This window comes from Cryptococcus neoformans, chromosome 13 (genome assembly GCF_000149245.1).
Source record: "Cryptococcus neoformans var. grubii H99 chromosome 13, complete sequence".
In the NCBI taxonomy this organism is placed as follows: domain Eukaryota; kingdom Fungi; phylum Basidiomycota; class Tremellomycetes; order Tremellales; family Cryptococcaceae; genus Cryptococcus; species Cryptococcus neoformans.
The window spans coordinates 440,217-455,726 of NC_026757.1; the positions used below are offsets into that span (position 1 = coordinate 440,217).

Below are 15,510 nucleotides of genomic sequence, written 5' to 3' on the forward strand. Positions count from 1 at the left end.
CATTTGTCGTGTCATTCATTCACTCGAGCTGCCGGGCAATTTTGCCATGCATATACAAAATCCAGGCATTTCGAGGGCCAGAGAATAGAAACACATTGCATGCCACACAGCTCTTACAAAGCCAAAAACGTAGGGCAAAGAATGTTCGTTCCATGAAACAATGAAGGGGAACAATGGTACAAATGCTGTTTTTTTTTTTTCTTCTCAAAAGTTTATATAGGCAGAAAGGAGGCTACGAACGTTTTGGGATAGAAAATGGATGTGAGCAGGAGATAGGGCAGTACACAATGGAAATCCTGAACGGTATAGTCTAACAATGGAAGGTACAGAAGAAATGGACTTGTTGATAAAATGAATGAGAGTGACCAGAATGAGCGAAAAGACGAGAAAGCCAAAAATAAAAGGTAACCGGGGAGATTTGAGGAGATTTGATACGATCACTTGCGGTAGGTGCAGCAGGCAATGACGTATGGCAAGCAAGAAAGGGATGTAAGGGCGAAAGCTACCCATACAAGATCTTTTTATCGCAAGTTAGCACGCTCGTAGCACGGGCAAAGCGAGATAAGGACATACAGATGGATGGGCCGGCAGTGACATAGATGCCTAGCCTGTAACCATGTGTTATCCTTACATTATTCACCCACGCATCCTTGGCAATGACTGCTGTCCAAAGCGCGGCGCCCCTGATCATTCGGATTAGGATGGGATGGATGTCAATGTTATGCCAAGTAACTCACAACATGAGCAAGAAGGCTCCGACACCAGCACATACGGAGGCGATGAAGAAAGTAAGTCGGAGCTTGATAACACCAAAGATGAGAGCGAGGGCAGCAGCACAAGAGCCGACCTGTATATATCATATCAGCTCACCAACTTTATTGACAAACCACATCCCCTGAAACGCATGGCACAGCTCCCCCATCAACGCTTTTTCAAACCACAGCTCGTACTCTATCGCTGGCACACCACGAACCGCTTTGCAGCCACCGCTCGTAGAAGATGGTTTCATGGATAAACGGATCCGAAACTCACAAAGATCAAACCACTTCCTGCCTTACTCATCCCATGGTTATAAGAGTCGTCCCTGAAGGTCGAGGAAGGAACGAGGTTCAAAGTCTGCAGCCTAAACGTGCGGGGAACATCACCGATTATACCGCCAAAAGGCTCCATAGGGTAAGCAAAAGCGGAAGAATTGCAAATCCCCGCGCCATCCTTCTGGTAGCCACAAGCGTCTGAATAAATTACAAGTCAGCTAGCTACAATTGGGGTGAAAAAAAAAAAGAGTCGACAAGGACGCACTGTACATGCCGTAGCGGTAGTACTGTCTGAGACCGCTGAAAGTTCCCATAAGGTCTGTCCCACTGGTGTCGTACAGGCCGCCTGCACTGGCGTTTGTGGCCCCTTGGAGACCGCTCCCATAGCTAAAAGGACGAAAACCCCATCATTAGCATCCTGACGCGTCGAACTGTGGTCTTGGCAGGTGTAACCACCAGGAGTTTTGCGCAAGATTACAATCATGAACATTCAATTGACTTACGCAGCAACGTTGATCTCAGCCATGTAAATGGACTTGACCAAAGGGCCGGAGCTAACCTGGCCAATGTGGGCGAAGATGAGGAGGATGACCGAGATGACTGAGAGGATGGTTGCGCCCGCTACACAATGTTCGCCTCTCATGATGGTAAGATTGGTGTGTCGGTCGGAAGTATCTGAGAGGAAGAGGAGGAATTAACGAATGAATGAATGTAGATGTGGGAAAAGAGTGTGGCAAAATGAGATAATGGGATCTTGGAAGAGGATTTCTGGCTGTGCGCGCTTCTTTCTTCCTTCCTGGGCTCATATCTTTATGTGTTACCCTTAAGACCGGAATCCAGGCACAGTCCACGTGGCATGTAAACAAAGTCGTCCCATCTCTCATCTCCCGTTCCCAAGAACCCTGCCGTCCTCAAAACGTATTCGAATAGCGAACAAGACATCCAGACAACAGACGATATGAAGAGAGAGACAACTCCATCATTACTACAAAATCCCAAAAAACAAGAGCAGGTCTATATTTTACTACTACACTGATACACCTATACATAATTCTTATCCGCAGCTCCGTCCTAGTCTAGCCCCACAAGGAGAAATCCGCAGGCACATCCAAAGAAAACCCATTCATTCCCAATCCTCCCTCGTCGTCCATCAAAAAGCTAAAGATATCAAACCCATTCTGCTCATTATCCACATTCAACATGGCTCCATTAGATGCTTCCCCAGCTGGCGTGAATGAACCGGCGGCGGCAGCAGCAGCAGCTGTGTTCGCCAACGTCGACAAATTTGGACCGCTGGATGGCGGGAATAAGGGCAAGTTGCTCCCAGGATGCAAATTCAGGTGAGCGGCCATACCAAACGTACCCATCATAGTACTAGGATCTGAAATGGTTCCATTTCCATGACCAGAACTTGACTGTGATGCAGGATACTCGCCGGCCGAGTGAAATGCTCTTGAGGGCATACTTAAAGGTGTAGACTGGTTATACCCCTCAGCTTCGGCCTTGCGCTTGCCGCATAACTTGTTACTGGTGTAGTCGGACGCCTTGTTATGCGAAGCCATGGGGTTTCGGAACAGGTTGTCGAGTAATGAAAGCTCGTACGGTAGAGCCACGGGAGGCAAAGGCGCAGGGAAAACGTTTGGAAGTGGGTCTTCCCGAGACGAGGAGATGGGCGCACTACGAAGCAAGGAACGGCGATTGGGGGATGACGTGACTGTAGTATGAGGTGGATCAAGATCGGAGAGCTGTTTGAAGATCGCCTGAGACAAAGTACGCAGAGTGTCGTGGCATGCAGCTGCCGACGGCACGCGAGCTATGACATACATGAGTTTTGGAAGCAGACTTGTCATCGATATAAAACTTACGAGCAAGGAATTCGAGCACGCCGAGACACGATTCAATATCCATCATCGCGTCGTCAATCGAAGGCACATCATGCCCTCCACCCATACTGTACAAATTGAAATAAGCGTACAGGAACGACAACCCCGCCATGAATGAAAAGTGACTCTGCTCCTTGTCAGTGATACGCTTCTAAAGTAGCGTCTTTCGAGAGTTACTTACAGTCATCCAGAGCCAGCTGATTCGATTATTCAACTGCATTCTCCTATAGATTCGGATGATGTATCCCGAGCTCGTGAGTACAGTCGAGAGCGCTTTCCTTCCTGGTCGAGGACACCCAGGTGAAGGGCGGAATAATAGCAAGCATGAGTCTATTCACGTTAGCCATCAGGAACATGTGCTCGCCATTAATTACCTACTGTGGAATGAGAGCTCAAATCCTTCCGTAGAAACGGTTCCTCTTGGCTCCGGAGCAGTCTTGAGCCAGTGCTTCAGCCTGCCGTAACAGTCATCAAACCATTCATCCGATGGTAATCTCCCAGTTGACCCATGTACGCCATAAGTGTTGAAAAGGATCTCAGACTGGAGCTGACGAAGCTTGGTAGTATGGAGGAAAACGGCTTTGTAGGAACATGGTTCGCCAGTGAGCGGGCCGTAATGTCCAGCGTGGATGTCAATATCGTGAAGATTGGATGGAAGCTTGAACCATTGTTAGCTGTATCCCTCAATGATCGCTCGCAAGCTAAACTCACAGGGACATTGACGAAACCATCGGGGATGCTGGGCGGTCTACCCAAAGACTGCGACAATAGCCGGTCCATTTTGTATGTACACCAAAACAGCCTTCGTCGCATATCCAGTTCAAGTGCGTCGAGCTGATCGACCTGAACATTATGTTCGTTGTGGTATCCGAGATCGACACATGCTCGGGTAGCAAGGCCCACAAGGAACCAAATGGAGCCTTTATCGGGGTTGAGAAGGGAATACCACACCAGAAGGAGAATAGCTTGGAGACTGACTGCAAAGTGATATTAATGGGAGAAGAGAGATCATAAGATGGGAACCTACCATAACTCTGTTCCTCGAAGACAGCATCAAGGTGTTTCATAGCTTCGGCGTGGAAAGCCTCAGAACACGCTCGCAAGTCGTCTGGAGGGTCAACAAACCTCGAAGAAGCCATAGTACTCAATGCTAGTATTTGTCAGAAGGATTCTCAGTGGCATGAAACCTCACAGAGACTCACCAAGCACCATCATTACAACAAAGATGTCGCCTTCCTCCACATCCGTTCCTTCACGAATTTTCAACAACTGCTTGCCCAAAGTCGGAATATGGATGATAGGCCCGGTAACACCGACAAAATCAACATAGGCTGCAACAAGCCTTTCGACAGCAGGCTGAGGCGGCAAAGGTGGAATAGCGATTTTGCGTTTGGGCTTACCACCACTCGACACTGAAAGCGTAGCAGAAGCAGCAAGCGGTGATGCACTCGGATGACGCTTGTGGCCAGAATGAGGCGTCAACACCATGTCAGGCGAGTTGTGGGGCTCTTCACGATCAATGCCTAAAATGGGCGAATCGACTCCGCCATGGACAGACCCACGATCACTACTTGAGGCGTTGGAACCAGACGGGTTTAACGACGGGCCTCCGTTGGTTGCATGGCCCGTTCTGAGGGCAGCATCATGTACCAATCTAGTAAGGGATGTCGCATGAAGGCTCGCAGCTTGGCCTGTAGGATGTGGCCTTGAATTAGGCGTATGAGCAAAAGTTGACCGGGGTGAGTCGTTTGCGGGCGTGGATGAAAAGGGAAAATCCGAAAGCCGTCGTTGATGTTGGGAAGAATAGGACGAGGGTCCGGCAGGGATGGAAGAGTCATATGAAGAACGTGGGGATCGATCATCAGGGAGGGATGGATCAATAGGGAAGTCAGAGCGATAGGCCGAAAGCGCCTGCGAGGCATTGGCGGCGATCCCTTTTTTTGTGCGACCAATGGGGTCATTTGAAGTAAGAGCAGCGACTTGGGCACGTAAAGAGGTCACCTCTTGTTCAAGCTGATGCAGATAGCTAGTTTAAGATGTCAATTCCAGTTTCATCCATGGATGCAACCCATACGAAAGTCGTAACTCACTTTCTTGAGATGTTTGTTTTGCTTATCGCGTCAAAGCCGATACACTCCACTTTGGCTCTCTCGCATGCACTACATGCTGGAAGTTTACCATCGCACTTTTGTTTTCGTGATCTACATCGGGTACAACTGGAAATTGCTCTGGCAACCTTGTACGTGGATTGCCCGGAAGCATCGGTGGTCGTGTCCGTGGGCGTGGGCGGCTGTGATGGCCTCGAGCTGTTCGACTTCGGTTTGTGGGGGAGTAATGGAGGTTGCAGAGACTTTGGTGAAGCGGCGTCGTAGGGGGCGTAATTTTTCGTCTTGGACAGTTTTTCGGCGGGAGCCTTCATAATTTCTGCGATGATTTGGGATGGCTGAGGTGAATGTCGACAAAGTAATCTCATCAGATAGGAGATGGGCGAAACATTCCCTCGGGCGACTCCGAAAACTCTCGTGCCTATACTATGTCCTTGTTTTTCATGCCTATTTTGATGGACGCGCCTTCATGGAATCGCCTTTCTATCGCATCTTCATCCGCATCGAAGACACTGCACTCAAACGGACTTTACGAGCAAGCTTCTATAATCCAACATAACCCAGGATGAGCTCCCCAGGATCCCAAGGTGAACCCCAACCCGTCTCCGGGTCCCCGTCAGAATTTCTTCGAAACATTGTTGGCAAGCGCGTTAAGGTTAGAATAGGAAGCGGAGTGGACTACACTGGTGAGCTTGTGCTGCTTGATCTTTCTTCCGTGAAATGATGCTAATATGTGATCGATCAGGTCTTTTAACATGTTTGGATGGTTACATGAACGTCGCTCTTGAGCAAGCAGAGGAGTGGGCGGGAGAGGTGAAGACTGCCGCTTACGGTGATTGTTTCTTGCGAGGTAACAATGGTAAGTGTTGTTCGCTGGAAGATACCTCTCATGGATGACATGATATGCAACATATACTTACGATTGCTTAGTTCTCTACATCTCAGCATTGGAAGATTTATAGATGGATGGCAAGCTTGCAGATAAGTTGGGCATGTATGTGTAATTACTATTATGATCAAAAGCGAATCGTTTGCACTTCACAAAGCCGCTTAGAACACTGTTAAATGTCAGATATCCACTAGAGGAAAGCCGCAGAATACTGCATAGCATTGAATCAAGCGTTCGTGAAAGAGGCCCGTTTGGATCCCGGGAACCTAGTTACGATGATATTGAATCCGACATCAAACAAACAAGGTCTACCTAGATAGCAGTAGGTTAACTACTTTTGGGCAGCGTATGGCTTAACATCTGGAACATCTGACAAGTGACAAAATAACTAAGAACAAACCACACCCTTTGTCGGCGATTAAAGGTCAATCAAACTGGTCAGAAGTTGTAACAAAAAAGAAAAGAACTGTAAAGAATATGTCGATCACAACTCTTCATCAAGCAAGGAATACCAATGACAAAAAGTATTATTTAGAACGCATAACGTATGGACAGTTTATTCACTCGCTTATTATTCTTTCGATAGAAATGCATTCTCCCTGCCTGCGTATCGCTCTCGTATCTTTTGTAGATGACAGCTATGTATCATATTGATCATGAAAAAAAAAAATATGAAAAGCTGTCCATGAAACAAGGCGGCCACAGAGAAGGATAATATAAAAAATGAAGCTTTGGCAGAAAAAATTAATATGGTATGATGATGCTACAGGCTTCCAGAACTTCAGCTATAATAAACGGCCGAAAGATAAGGAATAACGGTTTCGATCAATCTATATACAATGAGATCGAAATGCGGGGTAACATGCGCCCGGCTGAAGGACAGCGGAGGCGAGAAGTCGTAATGGCACATGCAGGAAATGTTCGAGGCGCATTATAGGGGGTTGTGATTATATATTGCCGCGGAGGAACTATGGGTACAGTGCGCTATACTCGATTGCGTGCTGCAGTAGCGCGTTCAAGAGGATTGATGTTGGTAGCAGTGATACTTGGACCGCTACAAGGATTTGGACGATTGGCTGCGGCGTTTGACAGTCGCAAATTACGGGCTATCTGCCACTCAGGGAGTTGCCTGGCGACTGTTGATGGAATCAGTGATGAACTTCTGGTTGATGACGAGGTCTAGGAACTTACCCGTCACACGTAACTCCTTGCCCGTGAATTTGGCGTTGACAGATTTCAGATTGGCGTCTTCACCCAATTTGATGTCCCACTGAGCGTGATCTGTACAACCCCAAAATAAGCATTTTAACTCGATTGCCGCTGTGGTTAGCCAACATACCGCCTTCGTCCCAATGATCTGCTACGATATGAACTGTTCGGTGCCCTCGAGTGGCAATAGTGATGTTGTCAATCCTGCGAGACGTAGTCAGCAATTGTTGCTGGCATAAGTGTACGCCAACTTACGAAAAGCCTGGGAGCCAAACCATTATATCATACGCACTTGGCGTACTTTTAATGGCAATCCTCCCTTCCGATCCTTTGATCATCTCAATCCACTCATCCTCGGCACCTTCAAACAGCTCCGGATCGAAATCATCTATGTTGATATCTGGGCGACTTTGACTAGAGCCGAAGGAAAGTGCCCTACCAGAGTACGAGTTGGTAACAGCCGGTGGCTGAGCCCACCTCGGCGCCTGGGGAGGTGTAGAAAGATTGCGACCAGAGCTTCTGCCGGAGGATGAGGAGGCGGTGCTTGCTGCGGACGAGGCAGGGGGAGCAAGACCGGAGGATGAAGAGTTTCGCCTCCCGCCAGAATAAAATGAAAGAGGGTAGCCCACGGGAGGCGAGATAGGCGCAGATATCTGACATCCAGAAGAGGGAGAATGAGCCCGAGCCCATTTGTCCTGGCTAGATGTCGAGGCATGAGAACCTCTCGAAAAGCGCCTAGCTTCCGCATATGCAACAGCAGGAGATGGGGCCTGAGCTGCTGGTAGTCCGACCACGGGCGAACTAATATCAGGTTGAGGTGTTTGAGATAGAGGCGGAATTTGGCTCAAAGAAGTAAAGCTTGGAAAAGAAGGGTCATGATGGGGAGCAGTTGGAGGAGTATCGAGACTGCGTAGTTGACGAGTCATGAGTCAGCGATACCATACACAAGCAGTATAGGAATTAATTCGCCAAGCGTGGAAGTTTAATTTAATCAAGTATGCAGTGACTAATACGAAGACTTTTGCACCGTGCACCACCATCCGCTGACTAGGAAGCCACAGGTTGGAATCTCGTAGATCAAAGAAGGACATCAAAAGTGTTCCAAAGCGGAGCAATGGCCTGATGGGAAGCCATCCCTGACACTTGACACTCGACACTTTCTAACAACGACAGTAAAGCGGCACATATCACCCCATGGGCATGTAGCCACCTGGATGGTTACAAGCGCAATACGGAGGAAGAAACGAGTTGAGATGTGAAGGAGTAGAGACGTGAAGACGACGATCGATTACTCACCTGGCATGCTTTTTCCTCCAACTATTCCCTCGTTTGAGCGACGGCGAGCGAGATACAGTTGGTGGCTGTTCGTTAAAACTGGGCCCGATACCAGTCATTGTTGATGGTTCATCATAGACCCCGGTAATGTCGGACGCTGTTGACAGGGGCCACACCGGAGCACTGATCTCTGCTCGAGGAGTGCTTTCTCCCTTTGAATGTGCTGTGCTTGTTGTAGACCCAGAAGGAGAAGTATTTGGGCTGTGGGAGTGGAAGACGGGTGGGAGTTCGTGGTCGTGTGGCTGCAGTTCTGGCGTCGTAAGGTTCGGACCTGAAGAGGACGAAGACCGAGATGAGGAGGTTAAAAGTGTTTCACTTGACGAGCTGGGTGAATCGCGCTGCGGCAGCTGGGAGCTAGCAGACATAGCTACCGACGAGGGAACATTATAACTGCCGGATCCGTCCGGGGGCTCGCCCATGGTGGATGCGTTGGCTGATTAAAGGTTGACAGTTTTGAAGGTGGTTTGTTGATCGAGTGGAGCCAAGCTCGGACGCTGCGTAGCTCGCGATATATATGGGCTGGAGTTGCGGAGTGGGAGGATGGAAGAGACAATAGCGGTGGCAGGTGCGTGTTACAGTAGGAAGGAAGGAGGAGGGACAAAAGATTGATCGTCTGCAAAACACAGGGCCCACCAACGACTGCCAGCCACAGAATTCTTACTCCTTCCTCCTTGCCGCCGCCGCCGGAAATGTTCATCAACCACTCGCTGCGTGGCCTTATTCCTTAAACTTACCCCCATTTAACTCGCATGAAACGTAATTTCATTGGCCGGCTGACATCATTTTGCCCTTAAATCAGGGCGACAAGTACATTTATAACGCATCTCCCATTCCAGCGTCTTTTCCCTTTTGCCATCTCTAGCTTCTGCAGCCATACATAACTAAGCGACAAGTCCGAAGTCCGAAGTGCCCATATCATATTGAAAAGCAATTGGAAGGTTGGATGGAACAATCGTTTATGTTCTGACTCATCCAATATGCATTACTCGACCTTTCCACACGACTCCCATTAGTCAGTCAAGTCTTGACTTGGCAGGTATATAGACGCAAATGACCATCCGACTTGAGTTGAAGCCAGTCGAGCTAACTTCATATGGCACTCTATCCTCCTTCCTCCCTATTTATGATGAATCGAGCCTTGCTATTTTCACTTGCTGTTTCTTCATGGCCATTTATTTTGTCCTCTCAGCAACTTCTTATCGGCCTAGATAGCTGACCACCATGTGGGAACTATCATAATAAAACATCGCTTACCTCTGTAATAGTAATCGATAGTATTGTTGTGTGCAGCAAGGTACCATAGCTACGTAATGTGATGCGGTCATGAAAGGACCGCTGCCTATCAGCAAGCCGGATGCATTATGAAGTTCCTACTGTTTCTAACGTCGTCACCCATCAGTCAAATCATAATATTCCAAGCCCTCGTGGTCGCAATCAAGGTCATCACGCAACAGCAGAAGATGATTATACGCATTGCGTGCTGTGTGTCGTTATTATACAGGAGCTCGTAGATGATCGAGCATCGTTGTCGGCACTCAAGTATTAGTTTCTGTAAACAACCTGAGATAGATGACCCCTTCCGGCTAATTTACCGTACGTAGGGCTCAACGTACGTAAGACGACAAGCACGACAAGGAGCTAGTTTGAATTTTAGTTCGTTATAAGGAATTAGGGATCTACTACTAACACAGAGGTGATGACGTGTAAGAAGTTGTGCCTGGCCCTGTCAACATTCGCTTTCGTGTCGAGCAGAGTGTCGATGGGTGGTGACAAATGTTGGTCAGCAGCAGTTCATGGATTTATTTACCAGCCACAGTTGACTTGAATAACGAGCTATTGTTGACTTTAATAACAAGCTATTACCTATAACCTTGAAGAAGTAGTTGCCCAACATCATCAATTCCGCTGTAAGAAAAAGAGTAACACGGAAGTCTCGTCCTAAACGAAGGACGACTCAACCCCATTCCATCTGTTGAACAGACCTCAAGTTAAAAGAATATATTGATGACCGTTAAGATGAGTCGAGTTCCAGAGGTTCAAACTGTATATACTAACTACAGGTCCTATACATACGGTTAAGGGCTCCTCAAGGGGTCTCAACGCTTGATTTGGACCCAGAAACCACCACCATAGATGATCTCAAAGTGTTGATCTTCTCTAACACTGAGATACCTCCGGATGAACAGGATAGTAAGTAGTGGCTTCCAACATTGCAATCTTTATCCTTATGAGCGCCCCCCAGTCAAGTATGGTTATCCACCCAAGCCACTTCCATCAGCGGCGGGACCGCTGTCTTCCATCCCCATTGGCAGGGGAGAGCAGCTAATTGTCAGCTCTGTACCATCGAGTGGCTCTTCGAAGAAGGCGCCAGTTACTGCCCAACCTCCAGCAACTACTAACTCAGCTCTTGCTGCTTCAAGGCCTATCAGCGCTTCACCGATTCTTGCTGCCCCCTTAGTATCGAATGCTTCTCAAGATCAAGGTGCGGAAAGCGGCGAGAGCGTTGCCCTACCGGGCAGAGACGCTGGATACCTGCAGCTGAGGGTTGTACCGGATGACAACTCTTGTCTTTTCAGTGCTATTGGCGTTGTATTTGAGGGCGGTATCGAGGCAGCTCAGAGGCTGCGTACGGTGGTGGCTAATGCCATCAAGGATGATCCTTTTACATACTCTGAGGTTATGCTTGGGTAAGTGATCGGGATCAAATGATCCAGAGACCACTCGAGCTAATGTGATTATAAAGCCAGCCAATCGATCAGTATGTGAAGCGAATCCAAAAGCCGCAGACATGGGGTGGGGCTATCGGTATGTTTCTATATATTTCCTGTGCAAATCTCCTGCATGGCATTGTTGACGTTGTTCAGAACTCTCAATATTTGCCAAACAGTAAATCAAAAAGGCCATTAGACATCAATCTTTGCTTACCAAAAATCATAGCTACAAGACTGAGATTGCCTCGTTTGACGTAGCAACAGGCCGATGCGATAGATTTGGTCAAGATGAATATGACTCACGGTACGTTCGAATAACATATGGTCCGCTCTGGTGGCTCATGGCGATCTGTTTGTTTAGTTGCCTTCTCGTCTACTCTGGTATTCGTGAGTCCTGATTCACCTTACGTCGCCTTGCCATCCCTGACTTTTTAACCCTTTCCAGACTACGACGCCATCAGTCTATCACCTCTCCCTGTTTCCCCAGCTTCTTTCCACACCACAGTATTCCCGGTGACTGATCAGACCATTCTCACTACTGCCGACAAGCTCGTCTCACAACTTCGAGCTAGGCATTATTATACCGACACTGCAAACTTTGATCTTAGGTGTGCGATATGCAAGACGGGTCTGAGAGGAGAAAAAGGCGCGAGAGAACACGCCATGCAGACTGGTCGTGAGTTATCCCCTGTCGACTATTCGTGGCCTCAAGCTAAATTCAACAGATGTCGAGTTTGGCGAGTACTAAGATTATATCAATTACCTTTCCAGCACAGTGTATGAGCGCTATTCTGTCTTTTATGTATTGCTAAAAATATCACATTTTATCCGTCTAATGAAGGTATATCAAATTCTCCTCTAAAGTAAAAAAATAAATCAATCTCTAGTATATCCAATTCAACACCCATAATCCGAAGAGAATAACCGCAATCTTGACCGAGGTGTGCTTTTTCATCAAATCTCCGAGATTCTGAATCACACTCAAGACTGTCTGGTCCTTCCACTGTCTAGTCAGAGGGGCGTACCCTTCTGCTGTTCGACCTGTCAGCGAAGCGGCGGTCGATGCCATCCACTAATGTTTTGTTAGCCGTAAGAAACCGTATTCAGATAAAGAAGGACTCACTGTGGGCCAGCTATCTCTTCGTTCCAAGGTCTCGTCCTCCATTGGCGTCAGTCCGCCAATATCCTTATCGGCCTGGTTCATCATCGGTATACTCTCTGGAATACCACCTTTCGCCCCGTCTTGTGGACCTTCTACCACGGCTTGCATAGCACTTGCTGTTGTGAGCGTCGGCGAGGTGGCCTGTCGGCTTGTACTCGTGCTTGGACCAGCGGAAGTCGCGGGCAGGGGTAAGGCTTTCTTTTTGCCCACTAGCCATTCAGTGATCTCGCCGGTTGCACCAGAGACGCGGTAACTCAACCAGATAAAGCAGATTGTGGAGATCACAAGGTTCACAGGCCGCCATTGCGTACTGGGAACCGCGAGCAGGACAGCTTTCGTGTCGGATGCTAACCAGCCATGAAACTGGAGGATAAAAGTCTCGAGCGAACATTGGCCGATAAAGCAAAAGATTTTGCTGGTAGATGATCGCAAGACGGGAGATGCGTTTCGAAGGAAGATAAATGATATGATGGGCACAATACAGACGACAGCGTGGTATTCGTTATAAACGAACTTGTTAGCCAAGTGAAGTTCAAACCAGAAATACCAGATCATGCCGAGTACGCTCCCGATCAAAGTTGCTGTGTGCATGGTAGGGAACCAAGGTCGGTCACTGATTTGGTACTCTTTGAACTTGACGAACCCATAAGCACAGAGCATACCAGCCCATACAATGAATAAGTCGAGAGTGACTCGGAAAGACCACTCTTTGGCAGACCACTGAATGTTGAAGACTGTGTTCAGAACCTTGAAGACATCCTCCATAAGCCAGGGAAAGTGCATGAAAAGGGTGACCAATCCAGCACAAGTAAACAATTTGGCCAAGAGGAAAGCTGGGCGATCGTTGTATTTGGAGCCGAAAGCCATGGTCGCATAAATGATGAGGTACCACCAGCTGACAAGAGGAGCGAAGTAGTAGAAGGCGTAGTCGGTGTTCATAGTGTAGGGAAGGACGACAGAGAGCAAGTTGAGACGAACAAGGACCATGACAACTCGCTGAAAGCCGAAGTCGGCTTTTTTGTAATCTACGAATCGTCAAGAAAAACTCGAAACATGGTTAAAGGGGCTTACAGAAAAAGAAATGACCATCTATGCAACCACGTTAGAACTTGTAACAGATAGAATGATATGCTACTCACATCCAGTCATGAAAAGATAGGAGGCAACCAGAACCCGGATAGGGTTGTAAATCCCAGAAATTTTGGAAGCTCCGAAGAAATGATAGATCAAGATTGCAACTGCCAATCGTCAGATTTCGCAAAACGCATTTATAATTACCCACTTTGCATCCATCCCTTCCATTCATCGGTAATGTCCCTATTCAAAAAACCGAGATCCTTTCCACTGTTCTTGATGGTAAGAAGTCCAGCCACAAAGGCTGCAAAGGTGATCACCCCGAAGACGACGGCGTCATAGTCCTTTTGCTCCTTCTGAAAGACATGGGTCCTGTCGGCGAGGAAGAGATAGCCCACGGCCAGACCAAAAGTACTAAGAGCAGGAGCGATGGAGGGGGAAGGAAGGTAGTCGTGGATAGGGGAATTAGGTGCTGCGCCGCTGGTAAGCGAGACGTGATGAGAAATAATGAATGTACTTACGCAAGCGAGGGGTAATGAAGGTCCCGAGGGGAGCCCAAAGGATGAGAACAGCTAAGATAAGGCCTTGTATAGGGGTCACCCAGTCGTACCTCTTGCAACATGCCCCTGTTGCTCCTTCATGGCGCATGACATCGTTACACCTCCAACTTAGTAACAATTCTGCTTGTTTGTCCATAATCTTATCGGAGAAATGCAATCCGTCTTCGGTCTCATCGTCCACCAGTAGCTGATTGAAAACTGAGGGAATCACGACAGGTGGTGGGTCGGGGTGGGTGAGGCGGGCGTAAAGATCAGCGTTCATAGCTTCAACGTCGGTGTGAAAGATGGTTTCTGCACGAGAGGAAGAGAGCTTCTCATGTACAGGCGTAGAAATAGGGAGATAGACAATGGCATCGGATATCGAGAAGTCGGCTGGTCGATGGCTGGCCGACGATGCTCTGGAGAAGAGAGACCTTGCCTCGACCTCACGAGAGGAATCCACAAATTTGGGAGATTGCTGGGGCAAGAGGCCGGGGAGAGTCAGTCCAGATCCGAGAAGCATATTATCCCAAGGGTTGATCAAAGCTGCTTGAGGTGAGCCTTGATTCTTCTTGATGAACTCAAAAGTGTCGTGGATCATAGCTCCCCACGAGGCCAAGCCACCTGATGATGGGTTGCGGAGGTACCAAAGACCGGAGCCCATGACGAGCAGCGAGGAGGGGGCAAGGCCACGGCCTGATAGAAGCCCGATGGTTTTTGATGAGTTGAGATAAGGATCCCTAGAGCACGATAAGCCAAGACCGGCCAGGGCCATTAACACGTCCATCCACTCACCACCAAAATTCAAGTTCGAGCGAAGGGCCTCCTAACGGGTCACTCACAAGCAATGACCTATCGGTGTGTTTCTCTCCTTCCGACTCCCAAGCCTTAGATGCCTTGCCGACCTTTCGAGCAGTGGCAAAGTACAGCTGCCTGACTGTCGAGTCCCCAACAAACAAGGCTGTACGTTTGTCGTAATATGAGTGGAGTGCTTGGTGGGTATTTACTGTGGGTGATGCCAGGCATCTTTGCCATGATTGAGCTGATAAGGGTAATTGGAAACAGCCTATAGGCAAAAGTCAGAAGGCATGGGAATGAAAGAAGCAAGCAGCACACCTTCCGGTTGCCAATTTGTCCAAGTCCCAGGATCTAACCATTTGCCCGTATTCAACAGGGCTGAGCAATGGTACGAATCGGGTAATTCTAGCACATCGTTAGCAAGTACTACCATGATTCATCAGTACCACTTACCAAGAAACGCCCAACGCAGAATGTTTCCCAGGACGACGGCGGCGACGAGAGTGGCACACGCGTAGGTATACCAGAGAGGGTTGAGCTTTGCGGCCGTGGCCTGTGATCTCGAGTTGCTGGAGTTGGGCATTTCGGACCTCTGCCCTCCTTGGCTATAAACTGCCCAATGGCTGCAGGATGGATACAAGCTGAGAAGAGAAGAGCGAGGGAGAGCAGATCGATCGTCCTTGGACACCTTTCGGACGCAGGGTAGATCTTGTACAATTCCATACCCAGACTAAAATGTTTACGTAACACGTCGCGTCTTTGCCTTCCTCC

General features: G+C 48.3%; 6 protein-coding genes; 2 read left to right on the forward strand and 4 right to left on the reverse strand.

Moving 5' to 3' along the window:
- Positions 1-76: 76 nt before the first annotated feature.
- Positions 77-1,868, reverse strand: CNAG_06424 (claudin family protein). XM_012197936.1 has 6 exons: positions 1,538-1,868; positions 1,300-1,421; positions 1,033-1,232; positions 738-847; positions 574-683; positions 77-517 (listed from the first exon to the last, which is right to left on the reverse strand). Exons 1-6 carry the CDS (start codon positions 1,675-1,677, stop codon positions 438-440), a joined length of 762 nt encoding a protein of 253 aa, XP_012053326.1. The 5' UTR covers positions 1,678-1,868; the 3' UTR covers positions 77-437.
- Positions 1,869-1,992: 124 nt separating this feature from the next.
- CNAG_06425 (fungal specific transcription factor) lies at positions 1,993-5,365 on the reverse strand. XM_012197937.1 has 8 exons: positions 5,008-5,365; positions 4,120-4,943; positions 3,945-4,067; positions 3,629-3,894; positions 3,296-3,575; positions 3,099-3,247; positions 2,900-3,044; positions 1,993-2,847 (listed from the first exon to the last, which is right to left on the reverse strand). Exons 1-8 carry the CDS (start codon positions 5,334-5,336, stop codon positions 2,111-2,113), a joined length of 2,853 nt encoding a protein of 950 aa, XP_012053327.1. The 5' UTR covers positions 5,337-5,365; the 3' UTR covers positions 1,993-2,110.
- Positions 5,366-5,509: 144 nt separating this feature from the next.
- Positions 5,510-6,417, forward strand: CNAG_06426 (U6 snRNA-associated Sm-like protein LSm6). XM_012198098.1 has 4 exons: positions 5,510-5,708; positions 5,768-5,881; positions 5,953-6,233; positions 6,289-6,417. Exons 1-3 carry the CDS (start codon positions 5,588-5,590, stop codon positions 5,982-5,984), a joined length of 267 nt encoding a protein of 88 aa, XP_012053488.1. The 5' UTR covers positions 5,510-5,587; the 3' UTR covers positions 5,985-6,233; positions 6,289-6,417.
- A 70-nt stretch (positions 6,418-6,487) lies between these two features.
- On the reverse strand, positions 6,488-9,150 carry CNAG_06427 (hypothetical protein). XM_012198099.1 has 5 exons: positions 8,417-9,150; positions 7,376-8,026; positions 7,251-7,324; positions 7,103-7,192; positions 6,488-7,047 (listed from the first exon to the last, which is right to left on the reverse strand). The coding sequence occupies exons 1-5, from the start codon at positions 8,872-8,874 to the stop codon at positions 6,896-6,898; spliced, it is 1,425 nt and encodes a 474-aa protein (XP_012053489.1). The 5' UTR covers positions 8,875-9,150; the 3' UTR covers positions 6,488-6,895.
- Positions 9,151-10,270: 1,120 nt separating this feature from the next.
- On the forward strand, positions 10,271-12,022 carry CNAG_06428 (ubiquitin thioesterase OTU1). XM_012197938.1 has 9 exons: positions 10,271-10,471; positions 10,525-10,645; positions 10,698-11,142; positions 11,199-11,260; positions 11,320-11,341; positions 11,393-11,470; positions 11,528-11,553; positions 11,612-11,842; positions 11,892-12,022. The coding sequence occupies exons 1-9, from the start codon at positions 10,460-10,462 to the stop codon at positions 11,912-11,914; spliced, it is 1,020 nt and encodes a 339-aa protein (XP_012053328.1). The 5' UTR covers positions 10,271-10,459; the 3' UTR covers positions 11,915-12,022.
- On the reverse strand, positions 11,849-15,415 carry CNAG_07937 (O-acetyltransferase). The gene is made up of 9 exons (XM_012198164.1): positions 15,193-15,415; positions 15,058-15,144; positions 14,737-15,007; positions 13,924-14,681; positions 13,611-13,874; positions 13,468-13,566; positions 13,400-13,417; positions 12,290-13,353; positions 11,849-12,238 (listed from the first exon to the last, which is right to left on the reverse strand). The coding sequence occupies exons 1-9, from the start codon at positions 15,320-15,322 to the stop codon at positions 12,050-12,052; spliced, it is 2,880 nt and encodes a 959-aa protein (XP_012053554.1). The 5' UTR covers positions 15,323-15,415; the 3' UTR covers positions 11,849-12,049.
- Between the last annotated feature and the right edge of the window lie 95 nt (positions 15,416-15,510).